The 14721-nt window shown below is 38.8% G+C and overlaps 1 protein-coding gene and 1 long non-coding RNA gene across 2 annotated transcripts in view; one reads left to right on the plus strand and one right to left on the minus strand.

Moving 5' to 3' along the window:
* Positions 1–14485, minus strand: part of LOC130293176 (uncharacterized) — a 19322-nt gene extending 4837 nt beyond the window's left edge. Inside the window, exons 1-3 of the long non-coding RNA XR_008848164.1 lie at positions 14353–14485; positions 13247–13430; positions 2649–2773 (exon numbers count right to left, since the gene is read on the minus strand). This is a non-coding gene — a long non-coding RNA (uncharacterized LOC130293176). The remainder of the gene's footprint in view (positions 1–2648; positions 2774–13246; positions 13431–14352) is intronic.
* The window catches only part of VWA5B1 (von Willebrand factor A domain containing 5B1), a gene marked incomplete in the record, with an annotated part of 108576 nt that overhangs the window by 19807 nt on the left and 74048 nt on the right, over positions 1–14721 (plus strand). Inside the window, 1 exon segment of the mRNA XM_056541649.1 lies at positions 14380–14537. Coding sequence (XP_056397624.1) covers positions 14399–14537 — 139 coding nt within the window.

Here is a 14721-nt window from a genome sequence, read left to right on the forward strand (position 1 = left end):
GACAGGAACAGAACTAACGTTTAATCAGAACTTCTACTTTTAGAAAATAAATACAGAAATATCATGCAGTAAAACTTATCCAAAAGGTCCCAGCGGTCAGAACCCCCCATCCCCCCCCCCCCCCCCCCCCCCGCGATCTGCACAGGACCCTGCTCTCCTCAGGAACGGGCCGCATCAACCCCCACGCGAAGCAGCGGCCGACCCACCCTCTCCATGTATCTCTATAGGAGAGCTGGAGATACAGCCTTCCACATGCCCAGTTTCCAGTTGCTGGGGACACATGCAGGAGATCGTGGGGGGTCCCTATTTTTTGGATAGGGGATAAGTTTTAGTGCATTACAGTTCCTTAACAAACAAAACAAATCCAACCTTCGAACTCTACAAAATGCTAAATAAATCCCTGTTTATTCAGCCCTAACGATACAATAATCTTCCCTATCTATACAGGTGGCTTACTACCAGCCACCCAGCAAAACAGTCTTCAGACTCAGGTCCCTCACAGCCAATCCTGTAGACTGAGTTACATCTTTTTTGGTCTTCAGTAAAAACCTGGACTGGCCAGGAAGGGAATGAAAAGCCCCACTACCAACCAGCCAGTCATTCCTTAAAAATCAAGGCCTAATTACAGACTGGTCTGTTAAAGATTTAACTTTTCCTGGATTTCTCGTATCTCACCACTTTCCTTGAATGAACAAGTCAGAGCTTCCCAACTAATGTGCCTCCAGCTGTTGCAAAACTACAACTCCCATCATGCCCAGGCAGCCTCTTCTGCAGACATCTTGTCTTAAAGCTCAGTAACCAGCTGTCTTCAGCACCTGTGCTCACTTGGGTCACACTGACTGGCAAGGAAGGGAATGAAAGGCCCCACAACCAACCTGTCAGTCATTTATTAAAAATCCAGGCCTGATAACAACTGCTCTGCTAGGGCAGTGTTTCCCAGACTATGTGCCTCCAGCTGTTGAAAAACTACAACTCCCAGCATGCCCGGACAGCCTCTCCTGTTGACTGAGTTACACTTTTTTTCTTAAAACCAGCTGTCTTCAGTACCTGTGCTGACTTGGGCCACACTGATAACCTGGACTGGCAAGGAAATGAAAGGCCCTACAGCGAACCCGACAGTTATTTCCTAAAAATCCAACTATACACCTATTCCTGGATTCCTTATATCTCACACAGCTTTTTTTTTTTAAATGATTGAGCCAGAGTTTCCCAACCAGGATGCCTCCAGCTGTTGTAAAACTACAACTCCCAGCATGTTTAGACAGCCAACTGCAGTGTTTCCCAACCAGGGTGTCTTCAGCTGTTGCCAAACTAACTCCCAGCATGCCCAGATAGCCTCTCCTGTTGAATGAATACACTTTTTTTTCCCTTAAAACCAGCTGTCTTCAGTACCTGTGCTGACTGGGGCCACACTGATACCCTGGACTGACCAGGTAATGAAAGGCCCCACTGCAAACCTGACAAAAATCCCTGAAAATCCAACAATACGCATATATATATATTTATTTATTTATTTTTTAATGATTGAGCCAGAGTTTACCAACCAGGATGCCTCCAGCTGTTGCCTAGGCTGTCCGGGCATGCTGGGAGTTGTAGTTTTGCAACAGCCATGATTGCCTCATCCAGGTTTCTCATATCTACCATATTACTGCAGCGCTGGCATTTTATTCATAAACCAGTAGACTCAGCGTGATCAGTGCTGTAATCACCCTCAGATAGGGGGCGCTGTGGGGTCGGGGGTCATGGTCTGTGATCGCTCCAGTGAACGTATCACCTGTAGGATCAGCTGATCACAGAAGACGACTCTGCGTTCACCTGCCGCACTGTCACTGGCTTCATATCAGCAAACACTTGTGAGGGATCGGCAGAGCGGGGAGAATTACTGGTGACATCGCCTCCCGCGCCGCCTGTCACCCACGGCGAGGAAACTTGCGGGACGTCATTGATATTCCGCTGATCCTGCGGCGGGAGCGTAATGGATTCTCATCGCTCTTTTACATCTCCAGCTTCTCCTGTTATCTTAAAAGGATATATTAATATAAAATCCGGGCTGTTGGCGGCCGCGCACGCGTTCCTGCGTACGAACCTGCGCACATTCATTGCTGTTTCCATGATTTAGCTCGCCGTTGCCCTATAAATGTCAGGCGCTGAACTTCGGAGACACGGGCCCCACGCATGTCAATTTATGGCTCGGAATAATAGATGGCGCTACGCTTGTGACCTTTGGCGCAACTCCATGCTTCCCCTTTTTATGTTCAGAATTAGAAGGGCCACCCCTTTTCCACAGTTTGCGTTTGGTACTGCAGCTCAGCCACATACACTTCGATGAACCCGACCAGCAATACCGGACACAGCCATGGACAGGCGGGGGGCGCTGTTTCTAGAAGAAAGCAGCCATGTTTTTCTAACTCCGTACAACCTCTTTTGGGTGAATCAAACTTCTGCCTAACTTTTATGTGTTTTAGTTCTTCACCATATTTAAGATCTCTGCTTGTTGTCAGTAAATGAGATCATTCAGTACAGAACTGATACTTGTCACCGCTGTGGGTTTGTTACAATTACATCATGTTTTCCTGCACTTGTACATTGTAACAAACTATCAGTACAGAAGAGAGATTTGTGCTGTTGAGTGCAATACCGGAGCTCACCTTTGGACAAGAGGGGGTGCTGTTTTAGGAAGAAAGCCGCCATGTTTTCCTAATCCTGAACAACTAAGGAAAAGTTCTGCATCTGTCGTGTTTTCATTTTTCACTCTTTTCAGGATCTCTGCTTCCTGTCAGAAATGAAAACATTCTGGTTTATACTGAGATCCTTGTTATGATTAATACCTGTTACAATCATCGCCTGTATGGCAGTATTATGTAGGTACAGTATAGGAGTATATTGTAGAGGCTGTATGGTAGTATTATGTAGGGACAGTATAGGAGTATATTGTAGAGGCTGTATGGTAGTATTATGTAGGTACAGTATAGGAGTATATTGTAGAGGCTGTATGGCAGTATTATGTAGGTACAGTATAGGAGTATATTGTAGAGGCTGTATGGCAGTATTATGTAGGCACAGTATAGGAGTATATTGTAGAGGCTGTATGGTAGTATTATGTAGGGACAGTATAGGAGTATATTGTAGAGGCTGTATGGCAGTATTATGTAGGGACAGTATAGGAGTATATTGTAGAGGCTGTATGGCAGTATTATGTAGGGACAGTATAGGAGTATATTGTAGAGGCTGTATGGCAGTATTATGTAGGGACAGTATAGGAGTATATTGTAGAGGCTCTATGGCAGTATTATGTAGGGACAGTATAGGAGTATATTGTAGAGGCTGTATGGCAGTATTATGTAGGGACAGTATAGGAGTATATTGTAGAGGCTGTATGGTAGTATTATGTAGGTACAGTATAGGAGTATATTGTAGAGGCTGTATGGCAGTATTATGTAGGGACAGTATAGGAGTATATTGTAGAGGCTGTATGGCAGTATTATGTAGGGACAGTATAGGAGTATATTGTAGAGGCTGTATGGCAGTATTATGTAGGTACAGTATAGGAGTATATTGTAGAGGCTCTATAGCAGTATTATGTAGGTACAGTATAGGAGTATATTGTAGAGGCTGTATGGTAGTATTATGTAGGCACAGTATAGGAGTATATTGTAGAGGCTGTATGGCAGTATTATGTAGGTACAGTATAGGAGTATATTGTAGAGGCTGTATGGCAGTATTATGTAGGTACAGTATAGGAGTATATTGTAGAGGCTCTATAGCAGTATTATGTAGGTACAGTATAGGAGTATATTGTAGAGGCTGTATGGTAGTATTATGTAGGCACAGTATAGGAGTATATTGTAGAGGCTGTATGGCAGTATTATGTAGGTACAGTATAGGAGTATATTGTAGAGGCTCTATGGCAGTATTATGTAGGTACAGTATAGGAGTATATTGTAGAGGCTGTATGGTAGTATTATGTAGGTACAGTATAGGAGTATATTGTAGAGGCTCTATAGCAGTATTATGTAGGGACAGTATAGGAGTATATTGTAGAGGCTGTATGGTAGTATTATGTAGGCACAGTATAGGAGTATATTGTAGAGGCTGTATGGCAGTATTATGTAGGTACAGTATAGGAGTATATTGTAGAGGCTCTATGGCAGTATTATGTAGGTACAGTATAGGAGTATATTGTAGAGGCTGTATGGTAGTATTATGTAGGCACAGTATAGGAGTATATTGTAGAGGCTGTATGGCAGTATTATGTAGGTACAGTATAGGAGTATATTGTAGAGGCTCTATGGCAGTATTATGTAGGTACAGTATAGGAGTATATTGTAGAGGCTCTATGGCAGTATTATGTAGGGACAGTATAGGAGTATATTGTAGAGGCTGTATGGCAGTATTATGTAGGGACAGTATAGGAGTATATTGTAGAGGCTGTATGGCAGTATTATGTAGGGACAGTATAGGAGTATATTGTAGAGGCTGTATGGCAGTATTATGTAGGGACAGTATAGGAGTATATTGTAGAGGCTGTATGGCAGTATTATGTAGGGACAGTGTAGGAGTATATTGTAGAGGCTGTATGGCAGTATTATGTAGGGACAGTATAGGAGTATATTGTAGAGGCTGTATGGCAGTATTATGTAGGGACAGTATAGGAGTATATTGTAGAGGCTGTATGGCAGTATTATGTAGGGACAGTATAGGAGTATATTGTAGAGGCTGTATGGCAGTATTATGTAGGGACAGTATAGGAGTATATTGTAGAGGCTGTATGGCAGTATTATGTAGGGACAGTGTAGGAGTATATTGTAGAGGCTGTATGGTAGTATTATGTAGGGACAGTATAGGAGTATATTGTAGAGGCTGTATGGCAGTATTATGTAGGGACAGTATAGGAGTATATTGTAGAGGCTCTATGGCAGTATTATGTAGGGACAGTATAGGAGTATATTGTAGAGGCTGTATGGTAGTATGTAGGCACAGTATAGGAGTATATTGTAGAGGCTGTATGGAAGTATTATGTAGGGACAGTATAGGAGTATATTGTAGAGGCTCTATGGCAGTATTATGTAGGGACAGTATAGGAGTATATTGTAGAGGCTGTATGACAGTATTATGTAGGCGCAGTATAGGAGTATATTGTAGAGGCTGTATGGCAGTATTATGTAGGGACAGTATAGGAGTATATTGTAGAGGCTGTATGACAGTATTATGTAGGGACAGTATAGGAGTATATTGTAGAGGCTGTATGGCAGTATTATGTAGGGACAGTATAGGAGTATATTGTAGAGGCTCTATGGCAGTATTATGTAGGGACAGTATAGGAGTATATTGTAGAGGCTCTATGGCAGTATTATGTAGGTACAGTATAGGAGTATATTGCAGAGGCTCTATGGCAGTATTATGTAGGTACAGTATAGGAGTATATTGCAGAGGCTGTATGGCAGTATTATGTAGGGACAGTATAGGAGTATATTGTAGAGGCTGTATGGCAGTATTATGTAGGGACAGTATAGGAGTATATTGTAGAGGCTGTATGGTAGTATTATGTAGGGACAGTATAGGAGTATATTGTAGAGGCTGTATGACAGTATTATGTAGGTACAGTATAGGAGTATATTGTAGAGGCTGTATGGCAGTATTATGTAGGGACAGTATAGGAGTATATTGTAGAGGCTCTATGGCAGTATTATGTAGGGACAGTATAGGAGTATATTGTAGAGGCTGTATGGCAGTATTATGTAGGGACAGTATAGGAGTATATTGTAGAGGCTGTATGGCAGTATTATGTAGGGACAGTATAGGAGTATATTGTAGAGGCTCTATGGCAGTATTATGTAGGGACAGTATAGGAGTATATTGTACAGGCTCTATGGCAGTATTATGTAGGTACAGTATAGGAGTATATTGCAGAGGCTGTATGGCAGTATTATGTAGGTACAGTATAGGAGTATATTGTAGAGGCTGTATGGCAGTATTATGTAGGGACAGTATAGGAGTATATTGTAGAGGCTGTATGACAGTATTATGTAGGGACAGTATAGGAGTATATTGTAGAGGCTGTATGGTAGTATTATGTAGGGACAGTATAGGAGTATATTGTAGAGGCTGTATGGCAGTATTATGTAGGCACAGTATAGGAGTATATTGTAGAGGCTGTATGGCATCATTATGTAGGGACAGTATAGGAGTATATTGTAGAGGCTGTATGGCATCATTATGTAGGGACAGTATAGGAGTATATTGTAGAGGCTGTATGGCATCATTATGTAGGGACAGTATAGGAGTATATTGTAGAGGCTGTATGGTAGTATTATGTAGGGACAGTATAGGAGTATATTGTAGAGGCTCTATGGCAGTATTATGTAGGCGCAGTATAGGAGTATATTGTAGAGGCTGTATGGCAGTATTATGTAGGGACAGTATAGGAGTATATTGTAGAGGCTGTATGGTAGTATTATGTAGGGACAGTATAGGAGTATATTGTAGACACTATGGTAGTATTATGTAGGGACAGTATAGGAGTATATTGTAGAGGCTCTATGGCAGTATTATGTAGGGACAGTATAGGAGTATATTGTAGAGGTTGTATGGCAGTATTATGTAGGAGCAGTATAGGAGTATATTGTAGAGGCTGTATGGCAGTATTATGTAGGCACAGTATAGGAGTATATTGTAGAGGCTCTATGGCAGTATTATGTAGGCACAGTATAGGAGTATATTGTAGAGGCTCTATGGCAGTATTAGGTAGGCACAGAATAGGAGTATATTGTAGAGGTTGTATGGCAGTATTATGTAGGGACAGTATAGGAGTATATTGTAGAGGCTGTATGGCATTATTATTTAGGTACAGTATAGGAGTATATTGTAGAGGCTGTATGGCAGTATTATGTGGGCACAGTATAGGAGTATATTGTAGAGGCTGTATGGCAGTATTATGTGGGCACAGTATAGGAGTATATTGTAGAGGCTGTATGGCAGTATTATGTAGGGACAGTATAGGAGTATATTGTAGAGGCTGTATGGCAGTATTATGTAGGGACAGTATAGGAGTATATTGTAGAGGCTCTATGGCAGTATTATGTAGGGACAGTATAGGAGTATATTGTAGAGGCTCTATGGCAGTATTATGTAGGTACAGTATAGGAGTATATTTTAGAGGCTGTATGGCAGAATTATGTAGGGACAGTATAGGAGTATATTGTAGAGGCTGTATGGCAGTATTATGTAGGCACAGTATAGGAGTATATTGTAGAGGCTGTATGGCAGTATTTTGTAGGCACAGTATAGGAGTATATTGTAGAGGCTGTATGGCAGTATTATGTAGGCACAGTATAGGAGTATATTGTAGAGGCTGTATGGCAGTATTATGTAGGCACAGTATAGGAGTATATTGTAGAGGCTATATGGTAGTATTATGTAGGCACAGTATAGGAGTATATTGTAGAGGCTGTATGGTAGTATTATGTAGGGACAGTATAGGAGTATATTGTAGAGGCTGTATGGCAGTATTATGTAGGTACAGTATAGGAGTATATTGTAGAGGCTGTATGGCAGTATTATGTAGGCACAGTATAGGAGTATATTGTAGAGGCTGTATGGCAGTATTATGTAGGGACAGTATAGGAGTATATTGTAGAGGCTGTATGGCAGTATTATGTAGGCACAGTATAGGAGTATATTGTAGAGGCTGTATGGCAGTATTATGTAGGCACAGTATAGGAGTATATTGTAGAGGCTGTATGGCAGTATAATATTATGTAGGTACAGTATAGGAGTATATTGTAGAGGCTGTATGGCAGTATTATGTAGGTACAGTATAGGAGTATATTGTAGAGACTGTATGGCAGTATTATGTAGGTACAGTATAGGAGTATATTGTAGAGGCTCTATGGCATGATGTAGGCACAGTATAGGAGTATATTGTAAAGGCTGTATGGTAGTATTATGTAGGCACAGTATAGGAGTATATTGTAGAGGCTGTATGGTAGTATTATGTAGGTACAGTATAGGAGTATATTGTAGACACTATGGTAGTATTATGTAGGCACAGTATAGGAGTATATTGCAGAGGCTGTATGGCAGTATTATGTAGGTACAGTATAGGAGTATATTGTAGAGGCTGTATGGTAGTATTATGTAGGCACAGTATAGGAGTATATTGTAGAGGCTGTATGGCAGTATTATGTAGGCACAGTATAGTAGTATATTGTAGAGGCTCTATGGCAGTATTATGTAGGCACAGTATAGGAGTATATTGTAGAGGCTGTATGGCAGTATTATGTAGGGACAGTATAGGAGTATATTGTAGAGGCTGTATGGCAGTATTATGTAGGCACAGTATAGGAGTATATTGTAGAGGCTGTATGGCAGTATTATGTAGGCACAGTATAGGAGTATATTGTAGAGGCTGTATGGCAGTATTTTGTAGGCACAGTATAGGAGTATATTGTAGAGGCTGTATGGCAGTATTATGTAGGCACAGTATAGGAGTATATTGTAGAGGCTGTATGGCAGTATTAGGTAGGCACAGTATAGGAGTATATTGTAGAGGCTCTATGGCAGTATTATGTAGGCACAGTATAGGAGTATATTGTAGAGGCTCTATGGCAGTATTATGTAGATACAGTATAGGAGTATATTGTAGAGGCTCTATGGCAGTATTTTGTAGGCACAGTATAGGAGTATATTGTAGAGGCTCTATGGCAGTATTATGTAGGCACAGTATAGGAGTATATTGTAGAGGCTCTATGGCAGTATTATGTAGATACAGTATAGGAGTATATTGTAGAGGCTCTATGGCAGTATTTTGTAGGCACAGTATAGGAGTATATTGTAGAGGCTGTATGGCAGTATTATGTAGGCGCAGTATAGGAGTATATTGTAGAGGCTCTATGGCAGTATTATGTAGATACAGTATAGGAGTATATTGTAGAGGCTGTATGGTAGTATTATGTAGGGACAGTATAGGAGTATATTGTAGAGGCTGTATGGCAGTATTATGTAGGTACAGTGTAGGAGTATATTGTAGAGGCTGTATGGCAGTATTATGTAGGTACAGTATAGGAGTATATTGTAGAGGCTCTATGGCAGTATTATGTAGGCAGAGTATAGAAGTATATTGTAGAGGCTGTATGGTAGTATTATGTAGGCGCAGTATAGGAGTATATTGTAGAGGCTGTATGGTAGTATTATGTAGGCACAGTATAGGAGTATATTGTAGAGGCTGTATGGCAGTATCATGTAGGAGCAGTATAGGAGTATATTGTAGAGGCTGTATGGCAGTATTATGTAGGGACAGTATAGGAGTATATTGTAGAGGCTGTATGGCAGTATTAGGTAGGCACAGTATAGGAGTGTATTGTAGAGGCTGTATGGCAGTGTTATGTAGGCACAGTATAGGAGTATATTGTAGAGGCTCTATGGCAGTATTATGTAGGTACAGTATAGGAGTATATTGTAGAGGCTGTATGGTAGTATTATGTAGGCGCAGTATAGGAGTATATTGTAGAGGCTCTATGGCAGTATTATGTAGGGACAGTATAGGAGTATATTGTAGAGGCTGTATGGCAGTATTATGTAGGGACAGTATAGGAGTATATTGTAGAGGCTGTATGGTAGTATTATGTAGGCGCAGTATAGGAGTATATTGTAGAGGCTCTATGGCAGTATTATGTAGGGACAGTATAGGAGTATATTGTAGAGGCTGTATGGCAGTATTATGTAGGCACAGTATAGAAGTATATTGTAGAGGCTGTATGGCAGTATTATGTAGGCACAGTATAGGAGTATATTGTAGAGGCTGTATGGCAGTATTATGTAGGGACAGTATAGGAGTATATTGTAGAGGCTGTATGGCAGTATTATGTAGGGACAGTATAGGAGTATATTGTAGAGGCTGTATGGCAGTATTATGTAGGGACAGTATAGGAGTATATTGTAGAGGCTGTATGGCAGTATTATGTAGGTACAGTATAGGAGTATATTGTAGAGGCTCTATGGCATGATGTAGGCACAGTATAGGAGTATATTGTAGAGGCTGTATGGTAGTATTATGTAGGGACAGTATAGGAGTATATTGTAGAGGCTGTATGGCAGTATTATGTAGGAGCAGTATAGGAGTATATTGTAGAGGCTGTATGGCAGTATTATGTAGGGACAGTATAGGAGTATATTGTAGAGGCTGTATGGCAGTATTATGTAGGGACAGTATAGGAGTATATTGTAGAGGCTGTATGGTAGTATTATGTAGGGACAGTATAGGAGTATATTGTAGAGGCTGTATGGCAGTATTATGTAGGTACAGTATAGGAGTATATTGTAGAGGCTGTATGGCAGTATTATGTAGGTACAGTATAGGAGTATATTGTAGAGGCTGTATGGTGGTATTATGTAGGTACAGTATAGGAGTATATTGTAGAGGCTGTATGGCGGTATTATGTAGGGACAGTATAGGAGTATATTGTAGAGGCTGTATGGCAGTATTATGTAGGAACAGTATAGGAGTATATTGTAGAGGCTGTATGGCAGTATTATGTAGGGACAGTATAGGAGTATATTGTAGAGGCTGTATGGCAGTATTATGTAGGGACAGTATAGGAGTATATTGTAGAGGCTGTATGGCAGTGTTATGTAGGCACAGTATAGGAGTATATTGTAGAGGCTCTATGGCAGTATTATGTAGGCACAGTATAGGAGTATATTGTAGAGGCTGTATGGCAGTATTATGTAGGTACAGTATAGGAGTATATTGTAGAGGCTGTATGGCAGTATTATGTAGGGACAGTATAGGAGTATATTGTAGAGGCTGTATGGCAGTATTATGTAGGTACAGTATAGGAGTATATTGTAGAGGCTGTATGGCAGTATTATGTAGGGACAGTATAGGAGTATATTGTAGAGGCTGTATGGCAGTATTATGTAGGGACAGTATAGGAGTATATTGTAGAGGCTGTATGGTAGTATTATGTAGGTACAGTATAGGAGTATATTGTAGAGGCTGTATGGCAGTATTATGTAGGGACAGTATAGGAGTATATTGTAGAGGCTGTATGGCAGTATTATGTAGGGACAGTATAGGAGTATATTGTAGAGGCTGTATGGTAGTATTATGTAGGGACAGTATAGGAGTATATTGTAGAGGCTGTATGGCAGTATTATGTAGGGACAGTATAGGAGTATATTGTAGAGGCTGTATGGCAGTATTATGTAGGTACAGTATAGGAGTATATTGTAGAGGCTGTATGGTGGTATTATGTAGGTACAGTATAGGAGTATATTGTAGAGTCTCTATGGCAGTATTATGTAGGTACAGTATAGGAGTATATTGTAGAGGCTGTATGACAGTATTATGTAGGCACAGTATAGGAGTATATTGTAGAGGCTGTATGGCAGTATTATGTAGGTACAGTATAGGAGTATATTGTAGAGGCTGTATGGCAGTATTATGTAGGCACAGTATAGGAGTATATTGTAGAGGCTGTATGGCAGTATTATGTAGGGACAGTATAGGAGTATATTGTAGAGGCTGTATGACAGTATTATGTACATATATATGTACAAAAATAGTTACAGGAGAGAGGTAGAGTGTGAGATGGGGGGATCCGGCTGGTGGACCCCAGATCTGCGCCCTGATCCCTTTATTGTGCATGGAGCGATTGGGAGGCGTGCGCTGCCGATCCATTTATTGTATAAGTCTCCAGACTACACAGTAATGCAGTGTATCCCAACCAGGGTGCCTCCAGCTGTTTTCAAAACTACAACTCCCAACATGCTGGGAGTTGTGGTTTTGCAACAGCTGGAGGCACCCTGGTTGGGAAACACTGTAGTAAGGGATATGAAGTAGAGACGTGATAAATGATTAGAGCGTTTCTTGCTTCTGAGGATAATTAATGGTATTAATGATAATAGTAATAATAATGATGATTAAAATAATGAATGCTAATGGTAATGATAATTAAAATAATTACAATGATAAAAATATTAATAATGACACTGATAATAACAAAATGGATAATAATGATAGTCAAAATAATAAATGCTAATAGTAATGATAATAAAAACAACAATGATAAAATTATTAATAATGATACTGCAAATAAAATAATAATGCTAATAATACTGATAATATTACTACTACTAATAATAATGCTAATAATAATACTGATAATATTACTACTAATAATAATGCCAATAATACTACTGATAATTACTACTATTAATAATAATGCCAATAATAATACTGATAATTACTACTACTAATAATAATACCAATAATAATACTGATAATTACTACTACTAATAATAATACCAATAATAATACTGATAATTACTACTACTAATAATAATGCCAATAATAATACTGATAATATTACTACTACTAATAATAATGCTAATAATAATACTGATAATATTACTACTAATAATAATAATGCCAATAATACTACTGATAATTACTACTAATAATAATAATGCCAATAATAATACTGATAATTACTACTATTAATAATAATGCCTATAATAATACTGATAATTACTACTACTAATAATAATGCTAATAATAATACTGATAATATTACTACTACTAATAATAATGCCAATAATACTGATAATTACTACTACTAATAATAATGACAATAATAATACTGATAATATTACTACTACTAATAATAATGCCAATAATAATACTGATAATTACTACTACTAATAATAATGCCAATAATAATACTGATAATTACTACTATTAATAATAATGCCTATAATACTGATAATTACTTCTTCTAATAATAATGCTAATAATAATACTGATAATATTACTACTAATAATAATGCTAATAATAATACTGATAATATTACTACTACTAATAATAATGCTAATAATAATACTGATAATATTACTACTAATAATAATGCTAATAATAATACTGATAATATTACTACTACTAATAATAATGCTAATAATAATACTGATAATATTACTACTAATAATAATGCCAATAATAATACTGATAATTACTACTAATAATAATAATGCCAATAATAATACTGATAATTACTACTACTAATAATAATGCTAATAATAATACTGATAATATTACTACTAATAATTATAATAATACTAATAATTTTAATAATAACGCTATTAATAATGCTAATATAATCATGATTATAATAATAATAACGCTATTAATAATGCTAATAAATATAATCATGATTATAATAATAATGATAATAAGAATATCCGCTTCACCTTCTACTATGATTACAGGATTTTTTTCCTTTTTCTTCTGAGGATCAGCTCAGAGGATCTACTGCTGCCAACCAATCAGATCACTTGCTTTATTCTCAAACCTGCAATGTGTAAATAAGAGCTGGAATCTGATTGGCTGCTGTATGTGACTCCTCCCCCTCTGTTCACCCTGTTCTTCTTATCCCTGATGATAATGATCAAAATTGCTGCATTTTAGTCTTTTGTCTCATTAAATCTTATTTCTTTGTATATCTAAAAATCTGTTTTTAATATTCATGACATTAAGCAACAGCGTCTCATGTTATCACTTGTTTTACATGCTGGGAAATTCTCACATCACATCTCCTATGGGAACAACCATCATCTGATCTACAATCATCACTTCAATATATGCAAATTATCTTATAATATCAATGTTATTTCATACAATATTATGAGTTATATCCTGTATTATACTCCAGAGCTGTACTCACTATTCTGCTGGTGAGGCCACTGTGTACATACATTACATTCCTTATCCTGTACTGATCCTGAGTTATATCCTGTATTATACTCCAGAGCTGTACTCACTATTCTGCTGGTGAGGTCACTGTGTACATACATTACATTACTTATCCAGTACTGATCCTGAGTTATATCCTGTATTATACCCCAGAGCTGTACTCACTATTCTGCTGGTGAGGTCACTGTGTACATACATTACATTACTTATCCTGTACTGATCCTGAGTTATATCCTGTATTATACCCCAGAGCTGTACTCACTATTCTGCTGGTGAGGTCACTGTGTCCTTACATTGCATTACTTATCCTGTACTGATCCTGAGTTATATCCTGTATTATACCCCAGAGCTGTACTCACTATTCTGCTGGTGAGGTCACTGTGTACATACATTACATTACTTATCCTGTACTGATCCTGAGTTATATCCTGTATTATACCCCAGAGCTGTACTCACTATTCTGCTGGTGAGGTCACCGTGTACATACATTACATTACTTATTCTGTACTGATCCTGAGTTATATCCTGTATTATACCCCAGAGCTGTACTCACTATTCTGCTTTTTATTAGGGTAGAGAACTACAGGTACCAGCATGTCCTTACCTTTGCTCCTCATATCTTCTCCACTAGGGTTGCACCAGGATCCAGGATGCCCGGGCTGATGAATCGATTTACGGGCGCCCCCCTGCCCCTCACCTCTGCAGAGATCAGCTCCTGCGTCAGCGGCTATGCTCTCGGGATGACCGCCTCCCTGACCTACAGCAATCCAGAGGCCCAGTCTGTGGAAGGTAAGGCTGATATATACTGCACCCAGGGGCCGTCATACAGTCAGGGGCCTGGGTGGATGTTGTTTACTTCTGATTGATATTTTTAGACCGTTTTCTCTTAATTTCAACCCACATAAATTCTAAGATATAATTCCTTCGGCTATCCGGGCATGCTGGGGGTTGTAGTTTTGGAGGCAATTTGGTT

The sequence above is a fragment of the Hyla sarda genome, chromosome 10, assembly GCF_029499605.1.
Source record: "Hyla sarda isolate aHylSar1 chromosome 10, aHylSar1.hap1, whole genome shotgun sequence".
Classification (NCBI taxonomy): domain Eukaryota; kingdom Metazoa; phylum Chordata; class Amphibia; order Anura; family Hylidae; genus Hyla; species Hyla sarda.